The following is a 27713-nucleotide window of genomic DNA, read 5'->3' on the forward strand; positions in this document are numbered from 1 at the left end:
GTTAGAAAATAGTTAAGCTAAATTTACAGTCATTTTTGTAATCCTTTTTTAATTATAATATTTAGGATATGCTATAAATCCATGTAATATGGATTTTAGAGAGGAAGAATGTTCATTAAAAATAATAGTTTTTATAAAATTTTGAAAGCAGGAAATAAATGGTTTCTTCTTTTTTTAAAAAAAATACTATAAATGGGTCCATTCATAGAAGTTCTGCTTATTTTTCTCGGAGATTCACATGTGCTAATATCCAGTGTCAAAATATTTGACTTCTCATGTGTTCAAATCAAGAAAACATTTAACCTCTTAACTTATAAAGAGTAGAAAGAGAGTTTAAATTCTAGCTTATACAAAGAGGTTTTTAGATAATTTACTTTTAGTGTCTCAGCTTCAGAGCTTTTAACTCTACTCTTGTCCTGTTTATAATCTCTGAAATACCTCTTGATCTCTTGACTTAATTAAATAATATGATAAACAATGCCTTGAACATTTTATAGCTGTGAATTTATTGTTTCTTTTTTACTGCCTGCCCCAGTTAACTTTTTTAGACAGTGACGTCTGCAGAAGAATCCTAACATTTGCACATAGAGGATTTGAATGCAGCTGTGTGAAGATGGTAGTTACTGAGTAAAATATTCCTTTACATGCAGACTTCGTGATCATAAATCTTTTATCTTGATCTTATCTTTGAAAACTTATGGGTGCTTTTTCAGGACATTATTTCCTTCTGTAACATCCAGTCAGTCATTGAGAGCTGCTTCCGTTTTAGATTAGCTCAGTTTAGCTTCATGTAGTCCTTATTGTTATGCAAAATAAAAATTATCTTGGGTATATTTGCAAAATGATAAATGCAAGTTTATACATTGAGACATTGCTTTGCTCACTGTAATGGGCAAAAGATTAGAAACAACCTAAATGTCTGTCAATAGGGAACTAAATAAATTTCAGTATTCCATACAGCAGCAAACTGTATAACCATTAAAGAGGCAAAGAATCTCTATGTGGACTGATGTTGGACAAGGTCCTAGAGATAGTGTTGAAGAGAGAAAAAAAGAAAGATGTGTTAAGAGTGTGTCAAAGAAAATTCTGAATGGTTTCACACTTAAACCCAACAAGCACACAAAAATAACAGCTGTTGCCTCTTGGAAGGACAGTGTAGAATTAGAGAGTTGGAAGCTAGAAACCTTTTTTCTTTTTATTTTGTACCCTGTGTATGTCTACTGTTGTTTTAAAATTATCTTCAAAAATCCTCAAAAATCATCTTCATTAGAAAAGTGCTGATAGCTGTCTGAAAACTGAAACTGGTCTATTTAATGTCCAGGTATGAAATTCACTTTTACCGATTAAAAAGCATGATTGAAATTAGAAGTTGGTTATTATAGTAAAAAATTTTGGCTCTGTTGTTGAGCTCTGGTTATGAGGAAGTGATTCTTCCTTTACTATTTTGCTCTATACAGTGGATTTACCCTGGGAAATTATTTGTAACTCAGATTTAGTGGAAACTCTTTTTAAATATTCTTTGAAGCTATGACATTTGACCATTCCTGTTTTTTAAATTAAAATTTTTTGTGACATTGGATTCTCTTAAAGCAGAACATTCAGCCATCATGCAGCCTTATCAAGGTTAATAACAGTTTGTCTTTCTAAATTTAAAGCCATGGATAGTTGTAATTGAAGTTTTGCAAAAACAGCAATTTGGACTTTTCTCTTTTAATATTCTAAAAATTGTTTTAAGAGAGTGAAATTTCTATCTTTAGAATGTTAGAGAAAGTATTATTTAGTGATTAAACTATGCCCTAGACAATCCTGTTTAAAATCACCTGCTGTTCTAAATTGTTTCTCAGATTTGCAGGCATTCTTAAATTACTTGTAATTTACCAAATGCAAATTTGCTTTATGAGTAAGCTGTACGCAGTTCAAATATAGGAAATAACTTTTGCAAAGAAATGTTCGATCTTCAGAGTTTGGAACAATTGGTTGGCCAGAGCAACATTAATGAACATCACAGACTGACTTGCCTTCATAGGAATGAATTTTAAACAATTATTTTTTCTTTGTAAATGGAAAAAAGAACCCCTAATTGTCCTGTATTTATGGTAACCATATGTCCGAGACTTTCCAGGATAGTTCCCAGTTTTGTATTCTCCATCGCCTTAGACCATGCATAGTGATTTTTAGTTTGGAAAATGTTTTCCTTCTTCTAATATTAGAAATATAGTTCTTTGGGATCATTTCATTTTATGTAAAAGTTAAGAAACTCATTTTAGATCATTTGTTTTAAAAAAGGAAGATGTATTGCAAGAGCTTTCTAAAATGTATTTTTATATACCAGAATTACTTGAGACAAGGGAAGTTTCATTATGTGAAATTTTTGCTCTGTGCTTTTGTTCACATAGTGTAATCAATGAACAAGGAACCTAGGATAAGATGTTTTCTTTCTGCCCCTACAGTGACCAGGCACTGCCTCTCTCATGGAGACTGAATCTCTAGAAAGGATTTATGAGAGATTTTAAGAAATAGGGGGCATAATAAACACACGAAAAGATGCTCAGCGTCATTGGTCATCAGGGAAATGCAAACAAAACCACGATGGGGTGTCACTTCACACCCACTAGGAGGGCTATATCAAAAAGATAGTTAATAATAAATGTTGGCAGGAATATAGAGAAACTGAAACCCTCATACAGTCCTGGCGGGAATGTAAAATGGTGCAACCATTTTGGAAAGTCTGGTGGTCCCTCAAAAGGTTAAACAGAGTTACCATATTACCCAGAAATTCTACTCCTAAGTATATAACCAAGAAAAATGGGAATATGTATCAGTACGAAAACTTGCACTCAAATGTTCATAGCAACCTTATTTATGATTGCCAAAAAAAGGAACCCAAATGTCAATCAACTGATAAATGGATAAATATGGTATAGCCGTACAATAGTCAGTGATAAAAAAGGAATAAAGTCCTAATACTTGTTACAAGATGAATGAGCCCTGAAAACATTTATTGTAAGTGAAAGAAGTCAGTCATAAAGGACCACTTATTATATAATTTGATTTATGTGAGATGTCCAGAAAAGGTAAAGCCATAGAGACATAAGTTAGATTGGTGGTTGCCCGGGGCTAAGGAGAAAGGGGGAAAATGGGGAGTGACTGCTGATAGATATGGATTTTCTTTGGGGGGCAATGAAAATGTCCAAAAACTGATTGTAATTGGGTGAACTGTATAGTATGTGAATTATAGCTCAGTAAAGCTGTTATTTTTAAAAGTGAGGTGTCTTTTACTCACCGGTTGAGACATTCTGTTTTACATGTTTTTTAATAGTGGTTCTCAACCAGGGTCAGTTTTGCCTCCCAGAGGACATTTGACAATGCCCGGAGACATTTTTGGTTGTCCCACCTGGTGGAGAGGTGCTTCGAGCATCTAGTGGGTAGAGGGCCGGGATGCTGCTGAGCATCCTTCTGTGCACAGGACAGCCACGACGACAACAAAATTAAATGGTTCCTGTGTCAGTAGTGCCCAAGTTAAGACACCCTGTTCTCTACTTGTGTTACTCTAGTGATAATTGACCACAGCCATGTTTTCAAAGCACTGAAGAATCGTGAATTCATTGAATTCACTCTACTGAGGGCAAGGCTATCTATTAAGACAACTCCCCGCAAAAGTGTTTTGTTTCCTTTTCTGGTCAAGCCTAAACCTAAGTTAATTAGATAATTCAGTTAACCAAAATATTTGATCCCTCAGGCATCCTGATTGAGACTTAACTGTATATTGTTGTATTTTGCTTTGCTATTTATAGCTTCTGATAGATCAGATTTATGGATTATAACATCTGTTCACCATAAACACAGGAATAAAGAAACATGTCACAGCACAGCCTTGAGGGTATAATTAAAGTTAACTTGTCCATTGGAAGAATTATCAGCTCATGTTCTCATAAGGAATATGGCCTTTAACTAAGGTAATTTGCTGGCTTCAGCCCCCAACCATGCTCCTTTTATTGTATGTACCAATTTGAAATGTCCACAGACTGGGAAAGGAAGCAGGGGTTTCATTACAGAATCTAGCATTTCAAATATAACAGCTAACATTCATTGAATGCTTACTGCATGCTGGGTATTATGCAGAGTACTTTGTGTATATTATCTCATTTAATTCTCACAAAACCCTGTTAGGTGGATATGATTATTCCTGTTCCTCTGGAAGCACCCCTCTTATAACTGTCCATCTTCCTGCTCCAGTGTGCGCTGGTGGTTCCGTAGGTCTCACACTACTATTATTCTCACAGTTCCCTTCCCCATCATTCTGGGGATCCTCTTTTCTTCCCTCCCGTCTTGAATTCTCTGCATCTTCCTTGACCATATTGTACTGCCTCATTTTGATGAAGTATATCCTCCATTACCTTCTGAGAACACCAGTGTCTGAAAATGTCTTTATTCTGCCTTCATTATTTAAAAAGATGTTTTGGCTGGGTGTAGAATTCTATGTAGAATTTTTTTTTCTCTCACCATGTTGAAGGCATTATTCTCTTGTTTTGTGTATGATCTCTTTTGTCTCTCTCAAAGCCCTAAGAATTTTTTTTATCTCTCGTGCTCTGAAATGTCACAATGATTTGCCTTGCTTGAGTCTTTTCTTCAAGCATTTTGCCTAATACTTAGTGGGGCTTTTCACTCTCAAAATTCATTTTCTTGAGTTTAGGGAAGATTTCTTAAAATGCTTCCTTGATGATTTCCTCCCTTTTCATTTTTCTTTCTGGAATGCCTACTATCTAGATGTTGACTTTTAACATTTATCCTGTAGTTTCCTTATTTTGGGGAATGCTACAGCCTTTTCTTCTGTCCTTTAGTTCTACTTTCTGAGACATAGTTCTTGAACTCTATTGTCTAACTCTATCTTAAACTTTTAATTTCAGTTATATTTTTAATTTCCAAGAGTTCTCTCTTATTCTCTAATTGCTTCTTTTTTAATATAACCTCCTATTCTATTTGACAGATGTTTATGTCTTATCTCTGACAATATTAATTATAGTTTTTCTCAGGTATTTCTCCTGCACTCTGACTTGATTCTTATTTATCTGACTCCCTTCTTGCTGTTTGTTTTTTGGGTTAGATCTCAGCTCTTCACGTTAAAACCTTCCTCAAATATTTAATGGTCTTTAGCTGTCCATAATGTATAAGATTCCAGCGTTCATTGCCTGCTGACACAGTGCATTGAAAAGAGCACCAATATCACTTTTATAGTATTCTTGCAAAAAATACATAACCTAAATTCAGCCAGGAAGAAACAATACACAAACCCAAATTGAGGGGTATCCTATAACTAGCCACTACTCTTTTAAAATGTCAAGATTATGAAAGACAAAGAGATTGAGATACTTTTCAGATTCAAAGAAACTAAGGAAACATACCTATTAAAGGCAGTGTATGATCCTAAATTGAACCCTGGACCAAAATTAGCAGGACAGTTGGTGAAATTTGAGTAAGGTCTGTAGATTAGTTAATATTATTCCTGATTTTTCATACAACTCAATTGCAGAAAAACAAACCATCCGATTAAAAAATGGGTAGAGGATATAAATAGACATTTTTCCAAAATGATGTACAGATGGCCAACAGACATACGAAAAATTGTTCAGTATCAATAATTGTCAGGAAAATGCAAGTCAAGAGCACAGTGAGATATCTCACACTTGTCAGAATGGTTGTTATCAAAAAAACAATAAATGACAAGTGTTGGCAAGTGATGAGAAAGAAGAAACCCTTGTGTACTGTTGGTAGGAATATAAATTTGTACAGCCACTATGGAAAACAGTATGGCAGATCCTCAAAAAATTAAAAATAGAACTACCATATGATCCAGCAATTCCACTTTGAGGTATTTGGCCAAAGAAAGCAAAAACACTCTCTCGAAAAGATTCATATTCGTTGCAGCATTATTTACAATAGCCAGGCTATAGGGACAACCCAAGTGTCCATCAACAGATGAATGTATTTTAAAAAGTAATATATGTATATGCATATTTATATATGAATGTATGTGTGTATACACACACACAATGGAATAGTATTCAGCTGTAAAAAGAAGTGAAATCTTGCCACTTATGACAACATGGATGGACCTTGAGGGCGTTATACTAAGTGAAATAAATCAGACAGAGAAAGACAAATAATGTATGATCTCACTTATATGTGGAACCTAAAAACAAACTAACTAACAAAACAAAACAGGCTTACAGAGAACAGATTGGTAGTTGTCAGAGGCAAGGGATGAGTGGTGGGAGAAATGGGTAAAGGAAGTCAGAAGCTACAAACTTAATAGTTATAAAATAAATAAGTTGTGGAGATGTAATTATAGCATGGTGACTAGTTAATAATACTGTATAGCATGTTTGAAAGTTGCTAAGAGAGTAAATCTTTAAAGTTCTCATCACAAGAAAAAAGTCTGTAACATGTATGATGATCAATGTTAACCAGTTTTATTATGGTGATTTTTTTGCAGTATATACAAATACTGAATCATATTGTTGTACACCTGAAACTAATATAATGTTGTATGTCAATTATACCTCAATTTTTAAAAAACTGTGGTATGTGGTACATGCAGGAAAAAATCTGGGAGAAGTTTATGGAACAGTTGACCCTGGTTCCCTCTGGGAACTGAGATTGGAGGGTCAAGGTTTTCATAAGTTACTTTAAATTGATAAAGATTATGGATGACAGAATATCTGACAGAATACTGTCTGTTATGTGTATAGGGGATTTTTTTTTACGATTAAAAAGCTTAAGAATAGAAGTTTGAATAAATAAAAGTTAATATTTCCTCTAGAAGTAATTTTCCTGGTTTTGATCATTGTGCTATGGTTACGTAAGATGTCAACACTGTGGAAGATGATGACTTTATTCTTTAAATAATTTTCTCTCTCTCTTTCCTTTATCTTTTTCCCTCCCTTCCTCCCTCCTTGTCTCCTATCTTTCTGGGACTCCCCTTCCGCATATATTAGACTGCTTTATATTTTTCCACGAGTCCTCTTTACTTTTCATATTACATAAATTCTGTTGATATATCTTCTTGTTCACAGAACTTTCCACTGTTATTTTCAATCATATGTTAAGCCCATCCACTGATCTTTAATTCAAATATTCTGTTTTTCAGTTGTATATGTATTTCAAAATATACATTTAATTCCCTTTTATAGCTTCCATTTCACTGCTGAGATTCCCCATTCATTCAGTCATTATGATCTTATTTTCCTTTTATATTCTTAAAACATCTTAATAACAGCTGCTTTAATTTCCCTCTCTGCTAATTCCAAGATCTGGCTTATCTTGTGGTCAGTTTCTATTAATTACTTTTTTTCTCTTGTAGTGGGTCATATTTTTCTTTTTCTTTTTTTTTTTTTTTACATGTTTAGTCATTTTCAGTGTATACTGGACAGGGTGTGTGGCACATGATGAAGATGATGATTTTGTTATCTTTCCCTGAAGAATGTTGATTTTTGTTAACTTAGCTGAACTCCAAATGCTAGCTCCTGATAAGTGAACATCAACTGAAATCTGTGCTGAGTCTTTCAGCCTTTCAGCTGTTGCCTTTCACATATGCAGTTTAGGAATCAGCTAGGAATTTGGGTAGAGTTTATATATAGATTTGGAGGGACTCTTGTTTCTTCTTTCTTTTGGGAGTTCTTTCTTACTTTCCAGTTATGCTGTTAACTTCAAAGTAGGTCTTCAAGCTACTCAAATGAGTAGTCTTTCAGATTTCCCTTTAAGTTCCAATCATTCCACCACGTGGAGTACTGCCAGGTGAAAAGCCACGTGAATAGGACTCCTACCCAGTACAGTTCCTTCTTTCAAGGATTGACTCCCCTCCAGTTTCTGCTTGCTTTTGGTCACTCGATGGTACTTTCAAATAGTTGTTTTGTGTTTTTCTCAGAGCATATAATTATGTGCAAAAGGATTAACCTAATATACTCTATTCTGCCATTACCAGAAGTTGTACAATATTACCTTTTATTTTCCATTGATTTTTTTTCATTGATACTTCATAGGATTAAACAGAAAAAAAGCCTACATTTTTAGTGAATGATGACAGTAGCTCATTAAAATCCTCCAAAAAGATTGAGCATTTTACTAATATTATTTTTCCTTCTTTCTTTTGTAGACAAGAGATGATTTCCTAGGTCAAGTGGATGTTCCCCTTTATCCATTACCGGTTGGTATAGATGTTCGTGATTTTACTTTTTATGTTTATTCTTTTTATTTTAATAAATACTTACAGAAGCTCAATATAGTAAATGTAAATATTTTATTTGTAAAGTGTGTACTGCTGTTATTTCTTGAGTGTATTATTTTCTAAAAACTCCTCTCAATTTTCCATTTTAATTTTATTTTCAAGATTCCCTTACATGAACCCTAGTAAGAAACAGCCCTTGAAGTTGATTGACGTCATGAAAGCATTGTTTGAGGAAGATCAGTTTGGAGATGTTCTATTGAATAACTAGAATGGGGAGAGCTTAGTCTCACAGAAGGAAAGTGTGATTGTTTACAACAATATGGGCATGAAACTGAATCTGGACCAAGCATATAGCAACAGAAGAAAACAGATTCAGGAACCATTCAGGACGTAACAAAACATCATTGGTCCAGGTTTTTGACACAGAACTCCAGTTGAAAAAAATAAGCAAAAAGTAAAGATAATACAAATTGAACTTGGGAGATAAGGGTGGTGTCTCAAGTAGAGAGGGTAGGAGGGAAGCCATTTTTTTTTTGAAATATGTTAAGTTTCTTTTTGGCCATATTGCATTTCAACAGAAAGCAGGAAAAAATGAAAGCTTAAAGTGAGCAACTGACAGATATAAAAATAAAGTGTGTTGAGAAACAGGTCTGGAAGGATTGAGAGTTATCACCATTGAGATTATAACCACAGAGTCTCTGAGAGTGATGGGCTGTCCAAATGAGAGGGTGAGAGCACGGAAGGCCAGACATTGACTGTTAGTCTTTGTGGGTCTGTCAGAGGAGAAAGAGAAGACCGACCAGGAGAAACCAGGAAAGAACCAAGTAAAGTGTTGTTGGGAGAATTTAAGAATTTCAAGACTGGATGGGTAGTTAACCATGCAAAATGCAACAGAGAAGTAAAGGATGATAAAAACAAAGGGTGGCTGAACTTGATAAGAGAAGTGATACTTCTTTACCATATCAGTCTTTTCAGATCTGCATTGTCTCTACAGCCTTCAGACATTGCAAACTTTTAATAATATATTTAATCCAGTCTTATTTTCCAGGCTGTTTTCTTTTCTGTTCTCCTGCAACTGTCTCTAATGGTCTAACCATGCCATTCTGCTGGCATTGTACAAATTCCCTCTTCCTTTGGGTGCAAACACACTAACCATTCTCTACTGTATTTTTGCTTTTACCCTCCTTTTGGCTCCACACACGCCTCCTCAACTAGTTCTATGCCGAGTTGTGATGCTGGTGGCAATTCCTACAGTGCAGAAAAGTGAACGCACTGTCAGGTTACCAGGTGTGACGTCTAATAAGCTAAAGCTCCTTTTTTCTCACTTCTAACTTCAATGATGCCTGAGGTCACAGTTCATGAATATTCTTGAAAAGTGTATATTTTTGGTGTTATAGATATATCTTGAAAACCCACTGTTTTATTCTAGACAGAAAATCCAAGAATGGAGAGACCATATACCTTTAAGGATTTTGTTCTTCACCCGAGAAGGTCAGTAAATATAAAATAATAAGATATTAAGTTTTTTTTTATCTCATTATACCTTACAGTAGTCTCTTTGGAAATTCAAAGTTTAAGCCTCTGTAAATAAGCTACTCTTAAATATTTGTTTTTAAAAGCTTCATTGCTATTTCTAATTAGAAAGTAATATATGCACAGTACAGAAATTCTGGAAATAGAGGAAAGTGATCATACCCCTTTGGGAAAGACTTGTCTCCCTACCTTAGTATTTATCAGACTAGAAGAATGAAATTTGTCATTATTTTATATTTATTTTATACCTTACAGTGTATGTAATTTTGTCATACTGTGCTTTAAAAAAAATCACAAACTTCAATCAATTCAAATATCCAACTTGATACACACAAAACCATTTTCAGGGAAACGTAAGTCGATACACACAAAACCATTTTCAGGGAAACCTAAGTACATTTTGCATACTTTCATTAAAAAAAGGTATTTTCAGAAAACAAATATTTACAGAAAATAGCATGAGCAAAGACTGGAAATTAAAACCCAAATAGCATATTCATAATTCCATTTTCCTAAACTGAATTACTTGATTTTTGTCAAAATTTTTAAGTTTAAGCTGTAAATAAAACTCCTTTTGATCTTCTGTACCACATAATCAGGTAAATTCTAGTTAAGATGTGTGCGGATTCACTGTCAAAAAGGTCAGAGTAAAGCAAAGGAAGAACCCGTGGAAACAACAGTATTTGTCTTGTTCTTAAAACTAGAAAATGCAGTTAAGAAGCATCATGTGAGAACTACTAACATTTTTAAATAGAAAATTTTAAGTATTTTTTGTAATATAAATTCTTAAAACAAAATAAAGGGGACAGTGCTCTCTGACTACATTAGTATTTACTATTTATACAAGAAGTCACATTTAATTTCTATACAAGTCTTGCAATATAGTCTCTTTTCTTCTTTTAATTTTGAACTGATTGTGACATCTATATACCAAGAATAACCAAGTATTTCTTCTTTGGTTGCTGTAGTAACCTGCTTTTCAATTTGTCAAATGCTTCTGATATCTTTATCTTCAAAAAACTATTAACAGTTTACATCTTCTCTCTGCACTGAGTACTGCTGCAAGTGCAGAAGGAACTTTATTCAAATAGAAAAGGCACTACATTCTTAAGGTTTTTTTGAGCACCACTAAGTCCAAACCCACAGGCTTATTATCGAGTTGGAAAGAAAAAATAAGGCCTGTCATTATAGAGAGAGACTCTTCTATAAACTATTATCTGAGTGAGTTTTCTGTATCCATCCTTTAAAACAAGTTAGAGTGTTCACACCCCCGTAACTATGGAGTCCTGTGCCACATGAGTGGCCTGAGAAATAAGCATCAGGGATTTTATTGATCACTCAGGAAAGGTGCACTTTCCAAATCCATGAGAACTGTGTAGAGAGGAATAACTGAAAAGATGAAAGGAGACATCGGGGGTGGGTGAAGTAGTCCTTGAAGACAGGATAAAAGATAAAGACTCAGGGCTAGAAAGACAAAGGATGTCTTGTTACATAACTGAAATCTATAAAAAAATCACCCCCCAAAAACTATAAGCTAGGACAAGTAAGGGCTTTGTAAGTGAACAGGATGCTAGAATTGGTGGGAGCAGTAGACAGTTAGGTCCCCAGCTAGAAGCTTAAGAAAGACGGGCTTTTCAAAAATGTACATGTACATACACTGAGCAGCAACCCTGAGCTTAGACAACTCATTATTCAAAGAGGTGACACAAGATATAATATGAAATTATATTAGGTCAATTAATGAATGACAAATTCAAACAGCTGTCACAGACAGGCGGTAGGTTCCAGACAGTTTTCCATCCAGCCTTACTCTCCACTTTTCTCTCATCCTATACAACATGGCTAGATTATTATCCCTAAAACACATCTCTGAGGGTGCCTTGTCCTAGCCCCGAAGTCTTATGCAAAATAAAATCTAAAAGTTCTCCTGTTTCACGTGGACCCCATCAGCTGGACCATTCCCACCTCCCTAATGTGTCCTGAGTTCAGCCAAATTCAACTACTGCCATTTCCTTAACCACATCCCAGGTTTCCCATCTGTTTCATTGTTTTCGCTCTTTTCTCCACTCATCATGCCTTTGCCTTCACTGCCGCGGATCAAAATCCCCTCTAGTCTTCTAGCCCCAACTCCGAAGCCAACTTTTCCTTCAAGTTCTCTCTGATCTTGCACTTAGACTTCCTTAGTTCCTTATTTCTCTCATAACAATTATTTATTTGTGTATGTTCCTTTTTCTCCACATCTATTCCTTTTCCCAAATATCTTCCACACTGGAATTTGTCTTTGAATCTCCTCTACTGGCGAGTCAGCGTGCGATAAACTCTTACTAAATGAGTGCTTTTCTTCCTAGTGTGAAAGTGTTGTGAATTGTTATTTTCTTTTCCACAGTAACAAATCAAGAGTTAAAGGTTATCTGAGATTGAAAATGACTTATTTACCTAAAACCAGTGGCTCCGAAGAAGATAACACCGAACAGGCTGAGGAATTAGAGGTGAGACTTTATAAATGTTTGATTAAACTAAAAATAAAATAATATCTAATTTTTTATTTTCTATTCTCTGAAGAAAAAATATTCAATAACGTTAAGATGTGCAATAAAAGTTACTTACCTGATCTGAAGAAGGCAAATTCATAGAAGCAGAAAGGAGTGTGGTGGTTGCCAGGTTTTGAGGGAAAGGGGGAATGAGTAGTTATTGTTTAATGGGTCAGAGTTTCTGTTTGAGATGATGAAAAATTTCTGAAACTAGACAGTGGTGATGCTCACATAACATTATAAATGTACTTAATGCCACTGAATTGTACAATTAAAAATAGTTAAAATTATAAATTTTGTTATGTGTATTTTACCCCAATAAAAGGGGGAGGGCAGCATTTACTTACCTGGACGTTTGTTTATTTTACCCAAGCATTTGTTAAGCATTTCCTTCCTCTAAGGATGTTTCTGTAGAATGACTGGCCTTACTGACGGCATTCTTAAAGGTGAGGGAATAGAGAATACAGTGTTTATGAATGAAAGCATTTGTTGTAATTAAGTCATTAACTTCTAGTTTTCCAGTTTTCTAAACCATGTCATGCTCCCCCTCCATTAAAGTAAGAATACAGTTTAGTATTTGTAAGTTAAATATATGGAAATTTTGAGGAGGCTCTACTAATTAGAAACTCTTATGAAATGTGATTCCTGTGACTTTTCCCATCATGGTTGGGGTGGGCTGGGGCTCACAGGAAAGTAGGAGACTAAGGGGAAGGGGAGAGAACTCAAGTGATCTAATAAAAGGCCACATTTATTGGGAGCCAATCAAATTTAACAGTCTTCCTGGGTGACAGGATGGGAAGAAGTCCAAGTCAAGGATTTGGGCAGACCCACCTGCATTCAGTGAGTGAAGAAGAGGCAGATAGCGTGTATTTGGAATAGAACTGGATGGGCATTTGGAGCCTGGAATCCTAGTCTGAACTTCTCTGAACCTCAGGTTCTTCATTTGCAGAGGGGGAGGGTTGTACCCGGTGACCTCTAGGGTTTCCTCCAGTACAAAAATTCATGATCCGAAAAGGCGATGAAAACATTTGCCCCTTGAGGTTCCCACTGAAGGGACATTATCTTCAAAAGATAACACCGTATTCTACAGCACTGACTGAAGGCACACCGTTATTGGTACCGGTCTGCTGTGGCAGGTTTGGGGTGTGTGCTTTCCTCAGCAGGCATGCCTCTTTGACTGAAGGTCTGCTGGGGTTTTTCTAAGGGCTGTGCTCTGCCTCACACGTGTATGCGTCTTGAGAGAGAAAGCTTGAGAGTAAGCAGTGTTTTTGCAACAGGAATTTTTTACATACACTAATGAGATTTTACTTTGTGGGGAATTCTTTCTTTCTTTCTTTCTTCCTTCCTTCCTTGTTTCCTTCCTTCCTTCCTTTCTCTTTCTTTTTCTTCCTTCTTTCCTCTCTCCCTCCCTCCCTCCCCCTCTCTCTCTCCCTCTTTCTCTTTCTTTTTCTTTCTGATGGAGGTGTACTGGGGATTGAAGCCAGGACCTCATGCATGCTAAGCACCCACTCTACCCCGTGCTTAAACCCTCCCCCAGAACTTTCTTTTCTTTAAATCAGAGACTGTAGTCAGCCCTTACTTTGGCAATCAAAGAACTTGGTGTCCTTGCTTAAGTCTAATTCCCTTATTTGATTACTTTTTTCTTTTTAGTTTTTCTCTGATTTATCATGTAATAATCTTTTTTTTTAAATTTATACATTTATTGAGTAGAATTTTCTCTCCCTGGGATTTTGGTGCACAGGGTATCCTGCACAATGGAATTTTCTGTTTGAAATGAAGGGTGTCTGCTGTAAAGAAAGAAAATTCTCTATTTAGTAACTTAAAAAAAAATTTAACAGCGTTTCATTATTTGGTAACCTGCTCCAAGTTATGCCCACACACACGTATCACAGGTACCTCATTCACAGGGCAGTTTCTGTGGGTAGAGCTGCTTCGCTGCATTTTGTGGTCTCACGTCTCGATGTTTGAGTTCCCTGCAAATGCAGCTTATAATTTCAGTAGATGTAAGCGTGTAGGAGTTTATTTATGAAAGGCCCTCAGAATTCAGACACATGAATCTGTGCTTATTTATCTTCTGTGTAGCTAATGAGCAGAGAAGCCTAGTCTTTGACATCTAGTTGGTGACTGAATATATGAAATTCTACCGTTTAAAGAAAACAATTGTAGTTTTCGAAAGAGGCTCACTCTCAGGCAGTGTGTAGTCCTTAGTGGGATAAAGTGTGACTATAATAGGTAATTATGTAATATTTGATTTTTACCCCTTGTAACTTCAGGTTTAGTTGTCTGTATTTTACATGATTACCATACAATATAATGTTTGCTGTAGCTCTGAATGCTTTCTTTCTGACCCTCTTTGACTCCCTGAAATTGTAGGCAGTTGCACTGAGGTTTGTAATTAAGTGACACATATTGATGCTTAGAAAATTATTTTGTGAATGATATTAACTGATACATGTTTAATAGGGAAGCACTCTATACAAAAAAATGAAAACTCATTTTTTCTGAACAATGTTCAAATCTTTAATTGTACTTCCTCGTTTAACTGAAACAGGTTTTTTTAAAAATAGGCCCTTAATTAAACTAGTTTTTTTCCCTTTGCAAGTTTACGTAGGTAACATAAATTCTATAAGTAGACCTTTGAGAAGAAATCTTTAAGAAAATTCTAAAAAATTTATTTCTGGTACCATATTCCAAGCTCTGAATGTTTTTACAGTCTTTTACAGCAATAGTAAGGACCCTTTTATTAATAAATTTTATTCATCTGCAGAAAAATAATGACATTTTTTAAATTAATCTTTTTTTTTTTTCCAAGAGAATGAAATGTAAAAATTCAACTCTCATGCTTTTGAAATTGAGACCAGGGAAATAAAATTTGATTTAGTATATATGAGACTAATTTTTAGGTATATAGAGCCTATACCATGATCACTTAAAAGAAAGGAAAAAGAGAGAAGGAAGGTGGATAGAGACATAGATGGAGAGACAAAGTAAAGGGGGAGAGGAAACCGGGAGAGAGTGAAGTTTGGACAATAAAAAGCAAGAAACAAAATTAACATGATGTCAGTTCCCACAGAAAAGGTAAGAAGAAAGGCAGTCAGTTTTACTTCCCCTCCAGATCCCTTTCCCCTGAATAATTCTGTCTGTCTTCCTCTCTCCTACCCCTGGTCTTCTGTTCCACCTCCACCTGTAACCCTCCCATTGGAGCGTGCCAAAGAGACCAGCCTTGCTGCAGAAACCCGTCCTTTTCTCCCTGCTGCCAGAAAATGTTTCTTTTCTTCCCAGCTCTTCTCCCTGACCCTTCATGTTTAGATTCAGCCCTCCAGCATGGAAGAATTCTCTTCCATCTTCTAAGCCGTCTGCTGGCTGGCACACAACAGTCCTCTAGTGCTGGATCCCAAGTGCCTGGGAAAAAAGACTATATACTAAGAAAATTCTTGCTTAGCTATATCTATGGAACCAAATACCATTGGTACCCCCAATTTGTCATTTTTAAACTTCGTTTTAGTAATTTTTGCCATGTACAAATTTAGGGGGTTATAATCAAATCAGTCTCTTTTATGCTTTCTGGATTTGGTGTCATACTTCTCCACTCTTAGAATATATTTTTTAGATATCCCAAGGTTTTTTCTAATACAGTTTGGTTTTCCTTTTTACATTTTTTTTTCCTTTTTGCATTTTAAATATTGCTCAATCTGTGACATTCTGATATAAGGTATGAGGTAGCAACTGAAATCAACTCTTTTCCCACAAATTTGAAATGTATCATATGCTAAACTCCTATAGATTTGAGTCTCTTTCTGAGCTTTCTGCTTCTATTAAGCTGTGTGTCTCTGCATGTACCAGTGCTACACAGCTTTAGTAATTGTGGTTTATGGTATATTTTATCTGACAAAGTTAATCTTCACTCATTCTTCTTCTTCTTCTTTTTTTTTTTTTTTTTTTTGGAATTGTACTGACTCTTCTTGCTTGCTTCTATTTCTGTTTGAACCTGAGAATTGCCTTGTCTTGCTATTTTTAAAAAAAAACCCACAGTGTAGTTTTATTGAAATCTTGGCACTTTTATAAATTAACTTGGGGAAAATTGACACCTTTGTGAGATTAAATCTTTCAAGATCGTATCATGTCTTTCCATTTACTCAGGTCTTCTTTTGTATACCTTTAGGAGAATTTTTAAGTTTTCATCCCTAGTTTATTTATGGTTTCTAACTATATCAGTATTTAGCAGAACTTTTACTGACTGCCTTTTCTGTTATGTGTCTTGTATAAAAGCATGTCATTAACCCTCACTACCATTTTCAAATAATTCCTTACTTTTTCCTAGCTAAGGCTTTTTGTGTATTTGCCCCTTGCTAGTCTCAGAGGAAATTTCCAGTGCCTTTCTAGCATATAAACAAAACAAAACTTTCTTTCTTTGGCTGTTTATTAATTGACCAAAATGCCTTTCCATGGTCCAGAGGGGAAAGAGAAAAGTCAGACCAGAGAATCATAATGACTTCTCAATCTCTCAATTATTTCTGAATCATTTGCCCTTCCCTATCACACCTCTACGTGTTTGACCTTCAGCCAGTGAGTTTTTTTAGGTTTCAGAGAGTTATGTATTTCCATCATAAACAAGGTTCTTTCTCTATGGGAGAGACAATGTCTAATAAGACATGATCCCTGTTTATAATGTAGAGAATAGCATAAGATTACATTAGTCTAAACTATGCTTCTCAATTTCTCAGGGCTTTCCAATGTTGTTTGTTTATTTAAAAGTTTTCCCTGCCCATTTTCTTCTATTAGATGTATTTTAAAACCTTACCTGAAAGAATTTAAAACAGTTTCAAGTAAAATTTAAATGTAATCATTTTGCAAACTGAAAATCTTCATTATCATAAAATCTTCATTATCATAAAATCTTCATATTATGGTCTTAAAAGTTGACGATGTGCCAGTTCTGTCTTTGCATAGTTTCTGGAACTGGATATGCTAAATCTCTTTTACAGTTGCCTCTAGCATAATTTATAAAATTAAAGAAATTAAGCTTCGAGTTCATTGTTACTGTTCTGTTTTTCAGCCTGGCTGGGTAGTTTTGGACCAACCGGATGCTGCTTGCCATTTGCAGCATCAGCAAGAACCTTCTCCTCTACCTCCAGGATGGGAAGAGAGACAGGATATTCTTGGAAGGACCTACTATGTAAACCATGAATCTAGAAGAACACAGTGGAAAAGACCAACCTTTCAGTATGTGCTGATGTCTTTCATGTTTATAATCGGAATACGTTTGACCACTAATTTTCATTTTGGACCCATGGCTCAAATGGATTTGTAATAGTATGGGAATCCCAGAACTGTAAGAATACTAGGATTTTTATTTATGGCCCAGGGCTTAAAAAATGCTATCTTACCTGTTTCTTCTTTAAAATGATTTGATTATGTTAAAAATTATTTGAGTCACCTTCTAACTGCTTCTTTATTTTAAGAGATGGTGAATTATTTGTTTTTAATTATTATGCAGCCACAAAAGGTACATTTTTCTCTTCAGACTGGTTTAGAAAATCTTGGAGACTTTTTGTAGTTTGTTACTAAAATATAGTGGAATGTTAATTTCTCCAGTAAATTATTTTTAAAATATAGGTTATTTATAAAATATAAAAGACTCAGTAACAAGGTCTTTCTTTTGTTAAATACTCATTTGCCTTTCCGGTCAATATATACATAATTTCCACTGTACACAGATCAAGGACAGAATGACCTTTGAGGTATTCTAATTTATGTCTCCTCAGTGACACTTTTCTTTTGTTATCATCACACTGTGTATTTGTAAATATACATTGACAGATCCTCCCATTGTTCATATTGATTATCAGATATCCTTCCACTTCTTCCTGATAAGCCTTACAAAGTCTTTCTTTAGTCTTCTACTTCTTGACACAGACATAAAATGTTTCTTATTTGTTTATGAATCTTCTAATTTTTGGCTTTGGTATTTTGTGTCTGCTATAGTCCAGGCACTTTCGTACATATTTTCTGTCCTCAGATCCTTCCAAAGCAAATCAGTGATGCCAAGTTCTTCATGTCACAGAAGCATTGATCTCTGTAGAATGCCATACAGGGTGCAAAACTGAAGACACTATAAAATTCTGCCAAATTGCCCTGTTGCATACCCCGGTATGGTGGCAAGCTGGACTTGAGCAGAATCACATTTCTTTCACTGTGGCTGATGTTGTTTTCAGCCAACTGAAATCAGTTCTTTTGGGGAAAAAATGTCTGAGGCATTTTCTTAGGACCACTGTGCAACAGTACAGTAAGAACTGGTCTTTGACTATCCTGGACTTATATTGTAGTAAATAAATTAACAAAAATTTTGTTATTAAATCCTTGTACCAAATTCTTTATTTTATGGTATACAACTCGCTAAAATAATATAACTAATGAATGACTGGGGAAAGGGTGTTCGGGTTGATTTACCACACCTTTCCTAGACCCCAGCGCGCCTTTACTAGTATCCTACTATCTTTTTTCAGAATGGGCCCATGACTGTATATGATCAAAAGCAGATACCATTTAAGTTTAAGCTTTTCTTAAGTTTTTAGTTGCAGCATCCGTACACTCTGCATTCATGCATGGGAGACACTGCTCTGGGCTTAAGATCAATTCTGGAAAACGTTACTGTCTAATTCATGAAGATGTATACGTAACTCTTAAAGCTTCTGTTATTATGAACTTTCCAGCACTACTTTAGATTGTACCCTTGGAATACCATGGCAAAATAATAATATAATGAAATTATTTATGAAACTCAGGTATTCATTCATTCAACACATATTTTTGAGTGCCCACACATGTGAGACATTATCCTAGGCACAGTGATGAATGAAAATATCACTCAGGCACATTACACATTTTCACAAAAATTTTAACTCCGCAAAGTACTCTGAAGGTACCAGTGTGCCCATGGCTTAATCTGTGCATGTTGAACCAGCCTTTGGCCCAAAACAATAAATTCTGATCGAATATAGGTATTTTTGTTAATGAACACAGGATTTTTGACTATCATTTGAACTCTCTTCAGACATAGTGATGGCGTTCACATTTCTAACGCAGGGACAACCTAACAGATGCTGAGAATGGTAACATGCAGCTGCAAGCACAGCGTGCTTTTACCACCAGACGGCAGATATCTGAGGAAACAGAAAGTGTCGACAATCGGGAGTCTTCCGAGGTAGAAATAATTTTCTTATTCTTGTTGACAGACATATAGCATTAGACGAAGGTATGTGTGACTTAAGCTTACTCTCTTCATTTTTAGAACTGGGAAATTATAAGAGAAGATGAAGCCAACATGTTTGGCAATCAGGCCTTCCCATCATCTCCACCATCGAGTAACGTGGATGTCCAGACTCATCTTGCAGAAGGATTAAATGCCAGACTCACTATTTGTGGAAATTCAGCCACTGGCCAGCCAGTAGCCAGCTCAGTAAGGAAGATGCTCTTAGATTTTGTTGTCGCGTCAGAATGTTATATTATGTTATATTATATATACTATTCCATGTAATATCTAACTTTTACATAAAATGTCTTTTTTCTCCAGTTTTATCGAGATATAATTGAGATAACACATTGTCTTAGTTTAAGGTGTACAGCGTAATGATTTGAAATATGTCATTGAATATCTCAAATCTTATCTGGAACAAGGCTAAAGCTATAATTAGTGAAAACAAAACAGCGGTCACTCACATTTGCCAGGATAGGGAGGTATTTGGTATTCTGTGGCTTGGGCAGGGCCCACGTTTTGCTGTGTTCAGGCATGACTACAGAGTAGTCTTGATTTTTGTCTGGATCCTGCTGCCAAGTGCCAAGTGCCAAGCCAGGTCCTGGGTGTTCAGGCTGCTTTTCTGCTTCTCGGTTATATCACTTGTCACAAACGCACATGTGAATAAGAGCTGATGTAGGCTGGACAGGGAGATAGATGATCTTTTCACCCCAGCAACTGCTATAAAAATTGCTGTCCCTGGGGTCCAGAGGCAAGTGCTCCAGTAGACACTGCCATGATGAGATCTCTGTGGCTGGCTCTCTGATCTATCTGTATCATCAAGGCAGATCTTTTTGATGGAAGACGGAGAGGCATCTGAGGGTCCTATGGTCATTTCCAGTTGGAGTTCCCCTCTTTTCACTCAGTCACTGTGGAGGGCTGACTACAGGCACGTTGCATGCTGGTTAAGTCTTTAGGATACAACCCACCCATTTGTTTAGGTATTGCTGGTGACTGGTTTCACGCCACATTGACAGAGTTAAGTAGTTACAACAGGGACTGTATGGCCCACAGAAAAATATTTACTTTCTGAACCTTAACAGGAAAAGTTTGCTGACTTCTGTTCAGCACCTTCCTCAAGAAGCTTCAGTGTAGACAGTTCTGTGTCAATACCTGTGTGATTATCCAGGAGCAAGTGTGCCTGCCCCCTTCCCCTTCTCTCGTCCACCTGTCTCTTCTGTCTTCTATTCATTTCATTTTTTTTTTGGCAGGGGAGTGGGAAAGGTCAGTCAAAAAGACTTAAAAGATAGACTGCATTGATTTGCTGGTGATAAATCACATAAGATCTGATTCCCTTCCCTCCTGTTATTTTTTTTAATTATAGACGTAATAGATGGTATTCATACAATGAAATACTGTGCAGCAATTAAAAAGAATCAAGTGTCTTTGAATGTATATGATGTATGGAACAGCCCCTAAGAGATACTGCTCACTGCAGAACAGCAAGATACTGAACAGTGTGTTTGATGTGCTGCCATCTATGTAAATCATTTAAATGGCAGAGAATAAATATGTATATCATATTTCTTGAAAATTAAAACAGGAAACTGGTAGCATTGCTTGCTTTTGAAGGGAGGAACAGGGTGAGCAAGACATATATCTTTTGTATTGAATTTCATACCCTGTGCGTAATAATTCAAACAAATAATTTGTTATTTTTAAAGTCTTGTATGGTCATGGTTAAAAACTGAAACGGATACAAAAAAGAAAAAGAAAAACATTGAAACAATATTGAGGCATATAAAATTAAAATTAAATCTTCAGTCTTACGTCTAAAATATGCTCCCTCAATTCCCATTAATGGTTTGGCCTATATTGTTTTAAACATTTTCTATATATTCATAAACATACATGCACACACATATATTTATATATCTTTCTTTAACCTGAGATTATCTTTTTGGTAGCTTACTTTTTTTTCATGCTGTATCATACACATTGGACCATTTCAGTAAATATAGATGTGCTCTCTTTTTTTTTGCCTCTTTTTTTTTTTTAATTAAACTATAGTTGATTTACAATATTGTGCTGTTTTCAGGGGTACAGCAAAGCTTCAGGGGTTCTTTTATATATATATACTTTTTCAGATTCCTTTCCATTATTGGTTATTACAAGATATTGAATATAATTTCCTGTCCTATATAGTAAATCCTTATTGTTTATTTTATGTATAGTACTGTGTATCTATTAATCCCATAATCCTAATTTATCCTTCCCCCTGCCTTCCCCCTTTGGTAGCCATGAGTTTTTTTCTATGTCCTTGAGTCTATTTCTGGTTTGTAAATAAGCTCAGTTGTAATTTTTTTAGATTCTACATATAAGTGATATCATATAATATTTGCCTTTTTCTGTCAGACTTACTTCATTCAGTGTGATAATCTCTAGGCCCGCCCATGTTACTGCAAATGGCAATATTTCATTCTTTTTGTAGCTGAGTAATATTCCATTACACACACACACACACACACACACACACACACACACACACGCACATCTTCTTTATCCAGTCATCTGTTGATGGACACCTAGGCTGTTTCCATGTCTTGGCTATTGTAAATAGTGCTACTGTGAACACTGGGGTGCATGGGTCTTTACTAATTAGAGTTTTCATCTTTTCTGGTTATATGCCCAGGAGTGGGATTGCTGGATCATGTGATAGCTCTATTTTTAGTTTTTTAAGGAACCTTAATGCTATTTTCCACAGTGGCTGCACCAATTTACATTCCCACCAACAGTATAGAAAGGTTCCCTTTTCTCCACACCCTCTCCAGCAATTATTATTTGCAGACTTTTTGATAATGGCCATTCTGACTGGTGTGAAGTGATACCTCATTGTAGTTTTGATTTGCATTTCTCTGATAATTAGCAACGTTGAGCATCTTTTCATGTGCCTATTGGCCATCTCTGTGTCTTCTTTGGAGAAATGTCTGTTTAGGTCTTCAACCCATCTTTTGATTGGGTTGTTTGTTTTTTTGTTATTGACTTATATGAGCCATTTGTATGTTTTGGAAATTAAGCCCTGTTGGTCACATCATCTGCAATATTTTCTCCCTGTCCGTAGGTTGTCTTTTCATTTTGTTGATGGTTTCCTTTGATTAGGTCCCATTTGTTTATTTTTGCTTTTATTTCTTTTGCCTTGGGAGACTGAACTAAGGAAGTGTTGCTATGGTTTATGTCAGAGAATGCTTTGCCTATGTTCTCTTTAGGAGTTTTATGGTGTCATGTCTTATATTTAAGTCTTTAAGCCATTTTGAGTTTATGTTTGTATATGGTGTGAGGGAGTGTTCTAACTTCATTGATTTACAGGAGGCTGAGTTTCCCAACACCACTTGCCAAAGAGACTGTCTTTTCTCCACTGTATATTCTTGCCGCTTTTGTCAAAGATTGACTGACTGTAAATGTGTGGATTTATTTCTGGGCTCCCTATTCTGTTACGTTGATCCATGTGTCTGTTTTTGTGCCAATACCATGCTGTTTTGATTACTGTATCTCTGTAGTATTGTCTGATGTCTAGGAGGATTACGCCTTTGTTCTTTTTCTTCAGTGTTACTTTGGCAATTCTGGGTCTTTTGTGGGTCCATATGAATTTTGAGGATTATTTGTTCTATGAAAAATGTCCTGGGTAATTTGATAGGGATCACATTAAATCTGTAGATTGCTTGGGGTAGTATGGTGACTTTAACAATGTTATTCTTCCAATCCAAGAGCATGGGCTATCTTACCATTTCTTTGTTTCATCATCTATTTCCTTTATCAGTATTTTATAGTTCTCAGCATATAGGTCTTTCACCTCCTTGGTTAGGTTTATTCCTTTTGGATGCAATTTTAAACCGGATTTTTTTTTTACTTTCTCTTTCTGATACTTCATTTTAGTGTAAAGAAACAATAGACTTCTGTATATTAGTCATGTATCCTGCTACCTTGCTGAATTCATTTCTTAGTTCTAATGTTTTTTGTGTGGAGTCTTTAGGGTTTTCTATATAGAGTAAGATGTGCTCTTTTTAAAAACCAACAACAGAAAAATAATCAAATATCGTTCCCTTGTGCAGGGAACCCTTAAGCCATCTCTCCAGTCTCCTTTGTTGGACTTGAGATTGTTTACAGTTTTTTGTTATTGTAAACCATACTGCAGTGGCTATTCTGACTTAATTTATATGTATATTATAAATTTTGATGTCATTAAATAACAGAATTAAAATATTTCTGATAGTGACAACAGCGTGCATATAAAAGCACAAGGAAAGAAAGAACATGGGATTTCCTGGAAACAAGTAATCTGGGATGTCCAGTGAGGTGGGAAGTTCTGGAGCCGTCAGGAGGCTCACTCACGTGGTGTTCTGTGCTGTAGATTTTATCCTAGTGACTGCAACAAGCCACCGAAGGGCTCTGAGCGAAAGAATATGATCAAGCCTACCCTGTAGAAGGCCCTCTGGCTGCACCGTGTAGTGTGGAGATTAGAGTTAAGCAATGAAATCTTAAAGTGGGGAAATCTATTAGGATGCTGCTGCAGTACAGCCAAGGTGACAAATGATGAAAACTTGACTTTTTTTTTTTCCAAAAAGTGCAAGGGAAATGTATTTGAGAACTAGTAAAGAAGTAGAATGCATAGGATCTGGCGACTGACCTGGCTGTCAGGGACAGGACGGGGAGAAGGGGGGTGATTGATACCTGATGAGGGCACCTGCTGGCCTCACATGCTACCCCTGCAACGAGGAACAGGTTTGAGTGGGTGTGGGTGGAGAAAACCAAACCCAGTTTTGGACACAATAAGGGGCTCTCTGTTAGACGCTGAAGAGAAAGCGTCCAGGAGACAGTCTAGGTGTCGGGGGAGAGGTGTGCACCGGAGGTTGGCCTGGGGCTGAGCCTGTCTGAGCAGCTCCCTGCAGTCTCCACGCAGGCGGAGTGTGTGGTCTTTCTTCTGCCCCATCGTACCCCTCCACCGCCGCCCCACATGCTGTTCGAAGACGAACCAAAGACCTAACGTTATTATTGTTCCTTTTTTCACTTTTAATAAGAATCATTCCAACAGAAGAGGCAGCTTACAAGCCTATACTTTTGAGGAACAGCCTACACTTCCTGTGGTGAGTTTTATCCTCTCCCCTCAATCCTCAATAAAAATATAAAACCTAGCAGCTTTTTGGGGAGGGGATATGGGGGACACTGAATATGACCATTTGGCTGCCTAGCACTGCTCCATCACAGCATCTGGGCTCTGGGGGATGAGGTTGGGGGAGGGGAAGCGGGCTTGGTGGGCCCTTTAAAGACCAAACCAGGAGCGCTGTCTCTCCCATAGTAAGAAGGCCAGTCCCTGCGTGCTGGTGGCTGTGGGTGGCGTCTGGGCTTGGTGGGCGATGCACTGTGTGGGCGGCAGGCAGCATCCAGTTCGAGACCCTAGTGTCCAGTGGCCTCTGCTCTGTGTGCAGCCCACGGCGTCTCGCAGCTGTGTCTGCCCCACACCTGAAGGTCCATCAGGGGCCAGTCACTCCAGCAGGTGTGTCAGCAGGTGTCAGCAGGCTCAGTGGCCGGGATGGGGCCCGTCAGTCCCCTTCACCCCCTCCCTTCATCCTCCAAGCCACCGAGCCGTCTGCCGCCCCCTCAGTAGCATCTCCAGCCACAGTCTTGACTGGAGCTTAGACTTAACAACTTCACGCCTGGACTGCAACTCCCTTTGGGTCTCCCAGCCTCCATCCTCTTCCTGCCTCAACTCTCATTGTTTTGAGTTTGTCTCTTCCTTACATGGTCCCCACTTCTTGTTCTTTAAACCCAACAAAAGAGGCCCAGGCTCCCAGCCTCTTCAGCCTCCCATGGACCCCTCTGCAGCCTTCATTCCCGTCTGGGCTCTTTCTTCCAAACGGGCTGCCGCGTCTCCTAACTCTCTCCCTGTTCTGGGTCTGTGCCCATTTCACTTCCCGGCTGGGAATGGCCATCTCACTTTTTTGCCACCAACCGTTTGTGATTTTGAATGGCAGTCTGTATATTAATTTTGAAAAGTTCAGATTGTTTTCAATTTTATGGGAGTTCCAGGATAGGAAGCCATAGACTCAAAAGTCCTTGACCTGGGAGTGGCTCATCCTTCTTAAAAGGTGATTCTGCACCAAGAGAGGGACACAGACCCTGTGCTAAGGAGGGAGGGGGCACCCATTTGTGCAATTGGCTCAGTCTGTATTGACCATAAACAGGAGCGTGGATGCCCTCCGCAGCCTTCCTCTCACTTACGGCCCCGTCTGGCCTCCTCCATTCGACTGGAGCTCACTTAAGCAGAGGCCCCTGTTTTATCTCCCACTGTACTTTGTCGTTGTTCTCCATGCAAGAGAATGGTGAATTTCTGATTGACTTACAGGCACTCATCCAAGAAACAGTCTTAAGTGCACCAGCTGAGCCGCAGAATCTAGCGAAGGATTACATCATGTGTACTGGGAAAGCTATTTCCATGCCTTTTTCTTCACAGTGCGTTGATTAGAGTTTTTTTTTAAAGCAGCTCTCTGGAAATACGATTTACAGAACATAGAATCTACCCATTTTTAAGTGAACAAAAAAAATGAGTTTTAATGAATTTGTACAGTTGTGCAAACATCACCACAGTCAGGTTTAAGAACTCTTCCATCGCCGCAAAAAAGTTGTCTTAATACCTCCTCTCGGCCCCAGGCGACCACTCATCTGCTTCTGTTGCTACTGTTTTGCCTTTTGTAAAAATTTCATGTAAGTGGAATCATATAGTATGCCATCTTAAGCGTCTGGCCTCTTCCACTCAGTACGATGTTTTTGAGGTTTGCCCATGTTATATGTCACAGCAGCTCACGATAATCCATTGTGGAGATAAATCTACTACATTCCTTTTAGCTGCTCACCAGCTGCTGGACATTGGTAAAGCTGGGCAACTCTGACTTCCATTATTTTGTAGACTGACAGTTCATCATAAGTGTCCGCAGTTACATCTACCCACTGTGTGTCTAGGGAGCAGTGTGTCTAGTGAACAGACCAGCGGTGATCGTCTTAATATGGAAGGCACGTTAGGGGACCAGGCCAAGCCTTGAAGAGTCTGATCTGGTTCAAAAGATGAAAGGAAGGCCAGACCTGGACTATTTTAAGTAAACCTGGGTAACTAGACCTCTCCGTTCATTTGTAATAAACTACAGTGATCAGCCCCTCCCCAGCCCTCACGGAAAGAAGGAAGGAGTAACTTTTGACCTGGCAGCTACGGGCCATAGCTTCTGTAGTTAGACTACCTGGGTTCAGGTCTCAGCTCCGTACTAGCAGTGTTGTATGTAAGGAAATTACTTCCATTTTGTAAGCTTCGGTTTCCTCGTAAGTCCAGCGGGCCACTCATCTTAATTATCTCATTAAGATTCGTGTGGCTCTTAAATGACATGGTCTGTGTCAAAGCACTTAGCGTGTGGTTCTTATTACTGTCAGGTTTTTTAGTATTAACACTCTCATCATTAGTCTGTTCTCCTGAGTTTTTTTTTTTTAAGTGCAATGCTGTACACTTTAAAATATGATTTAAAACATGATTCATTTTAAAGAGAGCTAGCAGTGAAAAACGGATGCGGTCCTTTTAAAAAGGAGTCTTTCCTATTACTCTTTAATTCTCCTTTTATTCTTTACTTTAGCTTTTGCCTACTTCGTCTGGGTTACCGCCAGGTTGGGAAGAAAAACAAGACGAAAGAGGAAGATCGTATTATGTGGATCACAACTGCAGAACTACTACCTGGACAAAGCCCACTGTACAGGTACCTGCAGTCCATCCGTTAACCTGTTTTCTCACATCATTTCAACGGTCACATTTTTCTATGGAAGCTGTTACGTCCCTTTGTAGTACGAGCTGGATGCTAATTGCCTGCCATTTCCTGCAGGTCTCTAACATACATGAATCACCGCTTGTGATTAGGTCAGACAAGCCCAGTTGGGAGTAAGAGGACAAAGTCAGTAATCTGGTCCACTGGGTTATTCTGTAATTTGAATGGTTAAGATCATTATTTTGCTAAAAGATAATCATGGTGATTAGCATCTCTCAAAGAAATTTGCGATGATGACACCGTGTCCTTGGCAACAGTGAGTGTCCTTTGTAATATTTCCTTGTGAGCATTTAGGAAAATATTTATTTTACCTTATCACCATTTCTCGTATTGAG

The 27713-nt window shown here is 37.2% G+C and overlaps 1 protein-coding gene across 2 annotated transcripts in view; it reads left to right on the forward strand.

Moving 5' to 3' along the window:
• Positions 1-27713, forward strand: part of NEDD4 (NEDD4 E3 ubiquitin protein ligase) — a 114480-nt gene that overhangs the window by 67020 nt on the left and 19747 nt on the right. For both annotated transcript variants that reach the window (XM_031453000.2, XM_010979581.3), the window contains 8 exons: positions 8153-8203; positions 9654-9715; positions 12144-12246; positions 17345-17511; positions 19375-19492; positions 19580-19747; positions 24598-24663; positions 27193-27312. In XM_031453000.2, the coding sequence (XP_031308860.1) occupies positions 8153-8203; positions 9654-9715; positions 12144-12246; positions 17345-17511; positions 19375-19492; positions 19580-19747; positions 24598-24663; positions 27193-27312 (855 nt within the window). The remainder of the gene's footprint in view (positions 1-8152; positions 8204-9653; positions 9716-12143; positions 12247-17344; positions 17512-19374; positions 19493-19579; positions 19748-24597; positions 24664-27192; positions 27313-27713) is intronic.

The sequence above is a fragment of the Camelus dromedarius genome, chromosome 5 (assembly GCF_036321535.1).
Source record: "Camelus dromedarius isolate mCamDro1 chromosome 5, mCamDro1.pat, whole genome shotgun sequence".
Taxonomy (NCBI): domain Eukaryota; kingdom Metazoa; phylum Chordata; class Mammalia; order Artiodactyla; family Camelidae; genus Camelus; species Camelus dromedarius.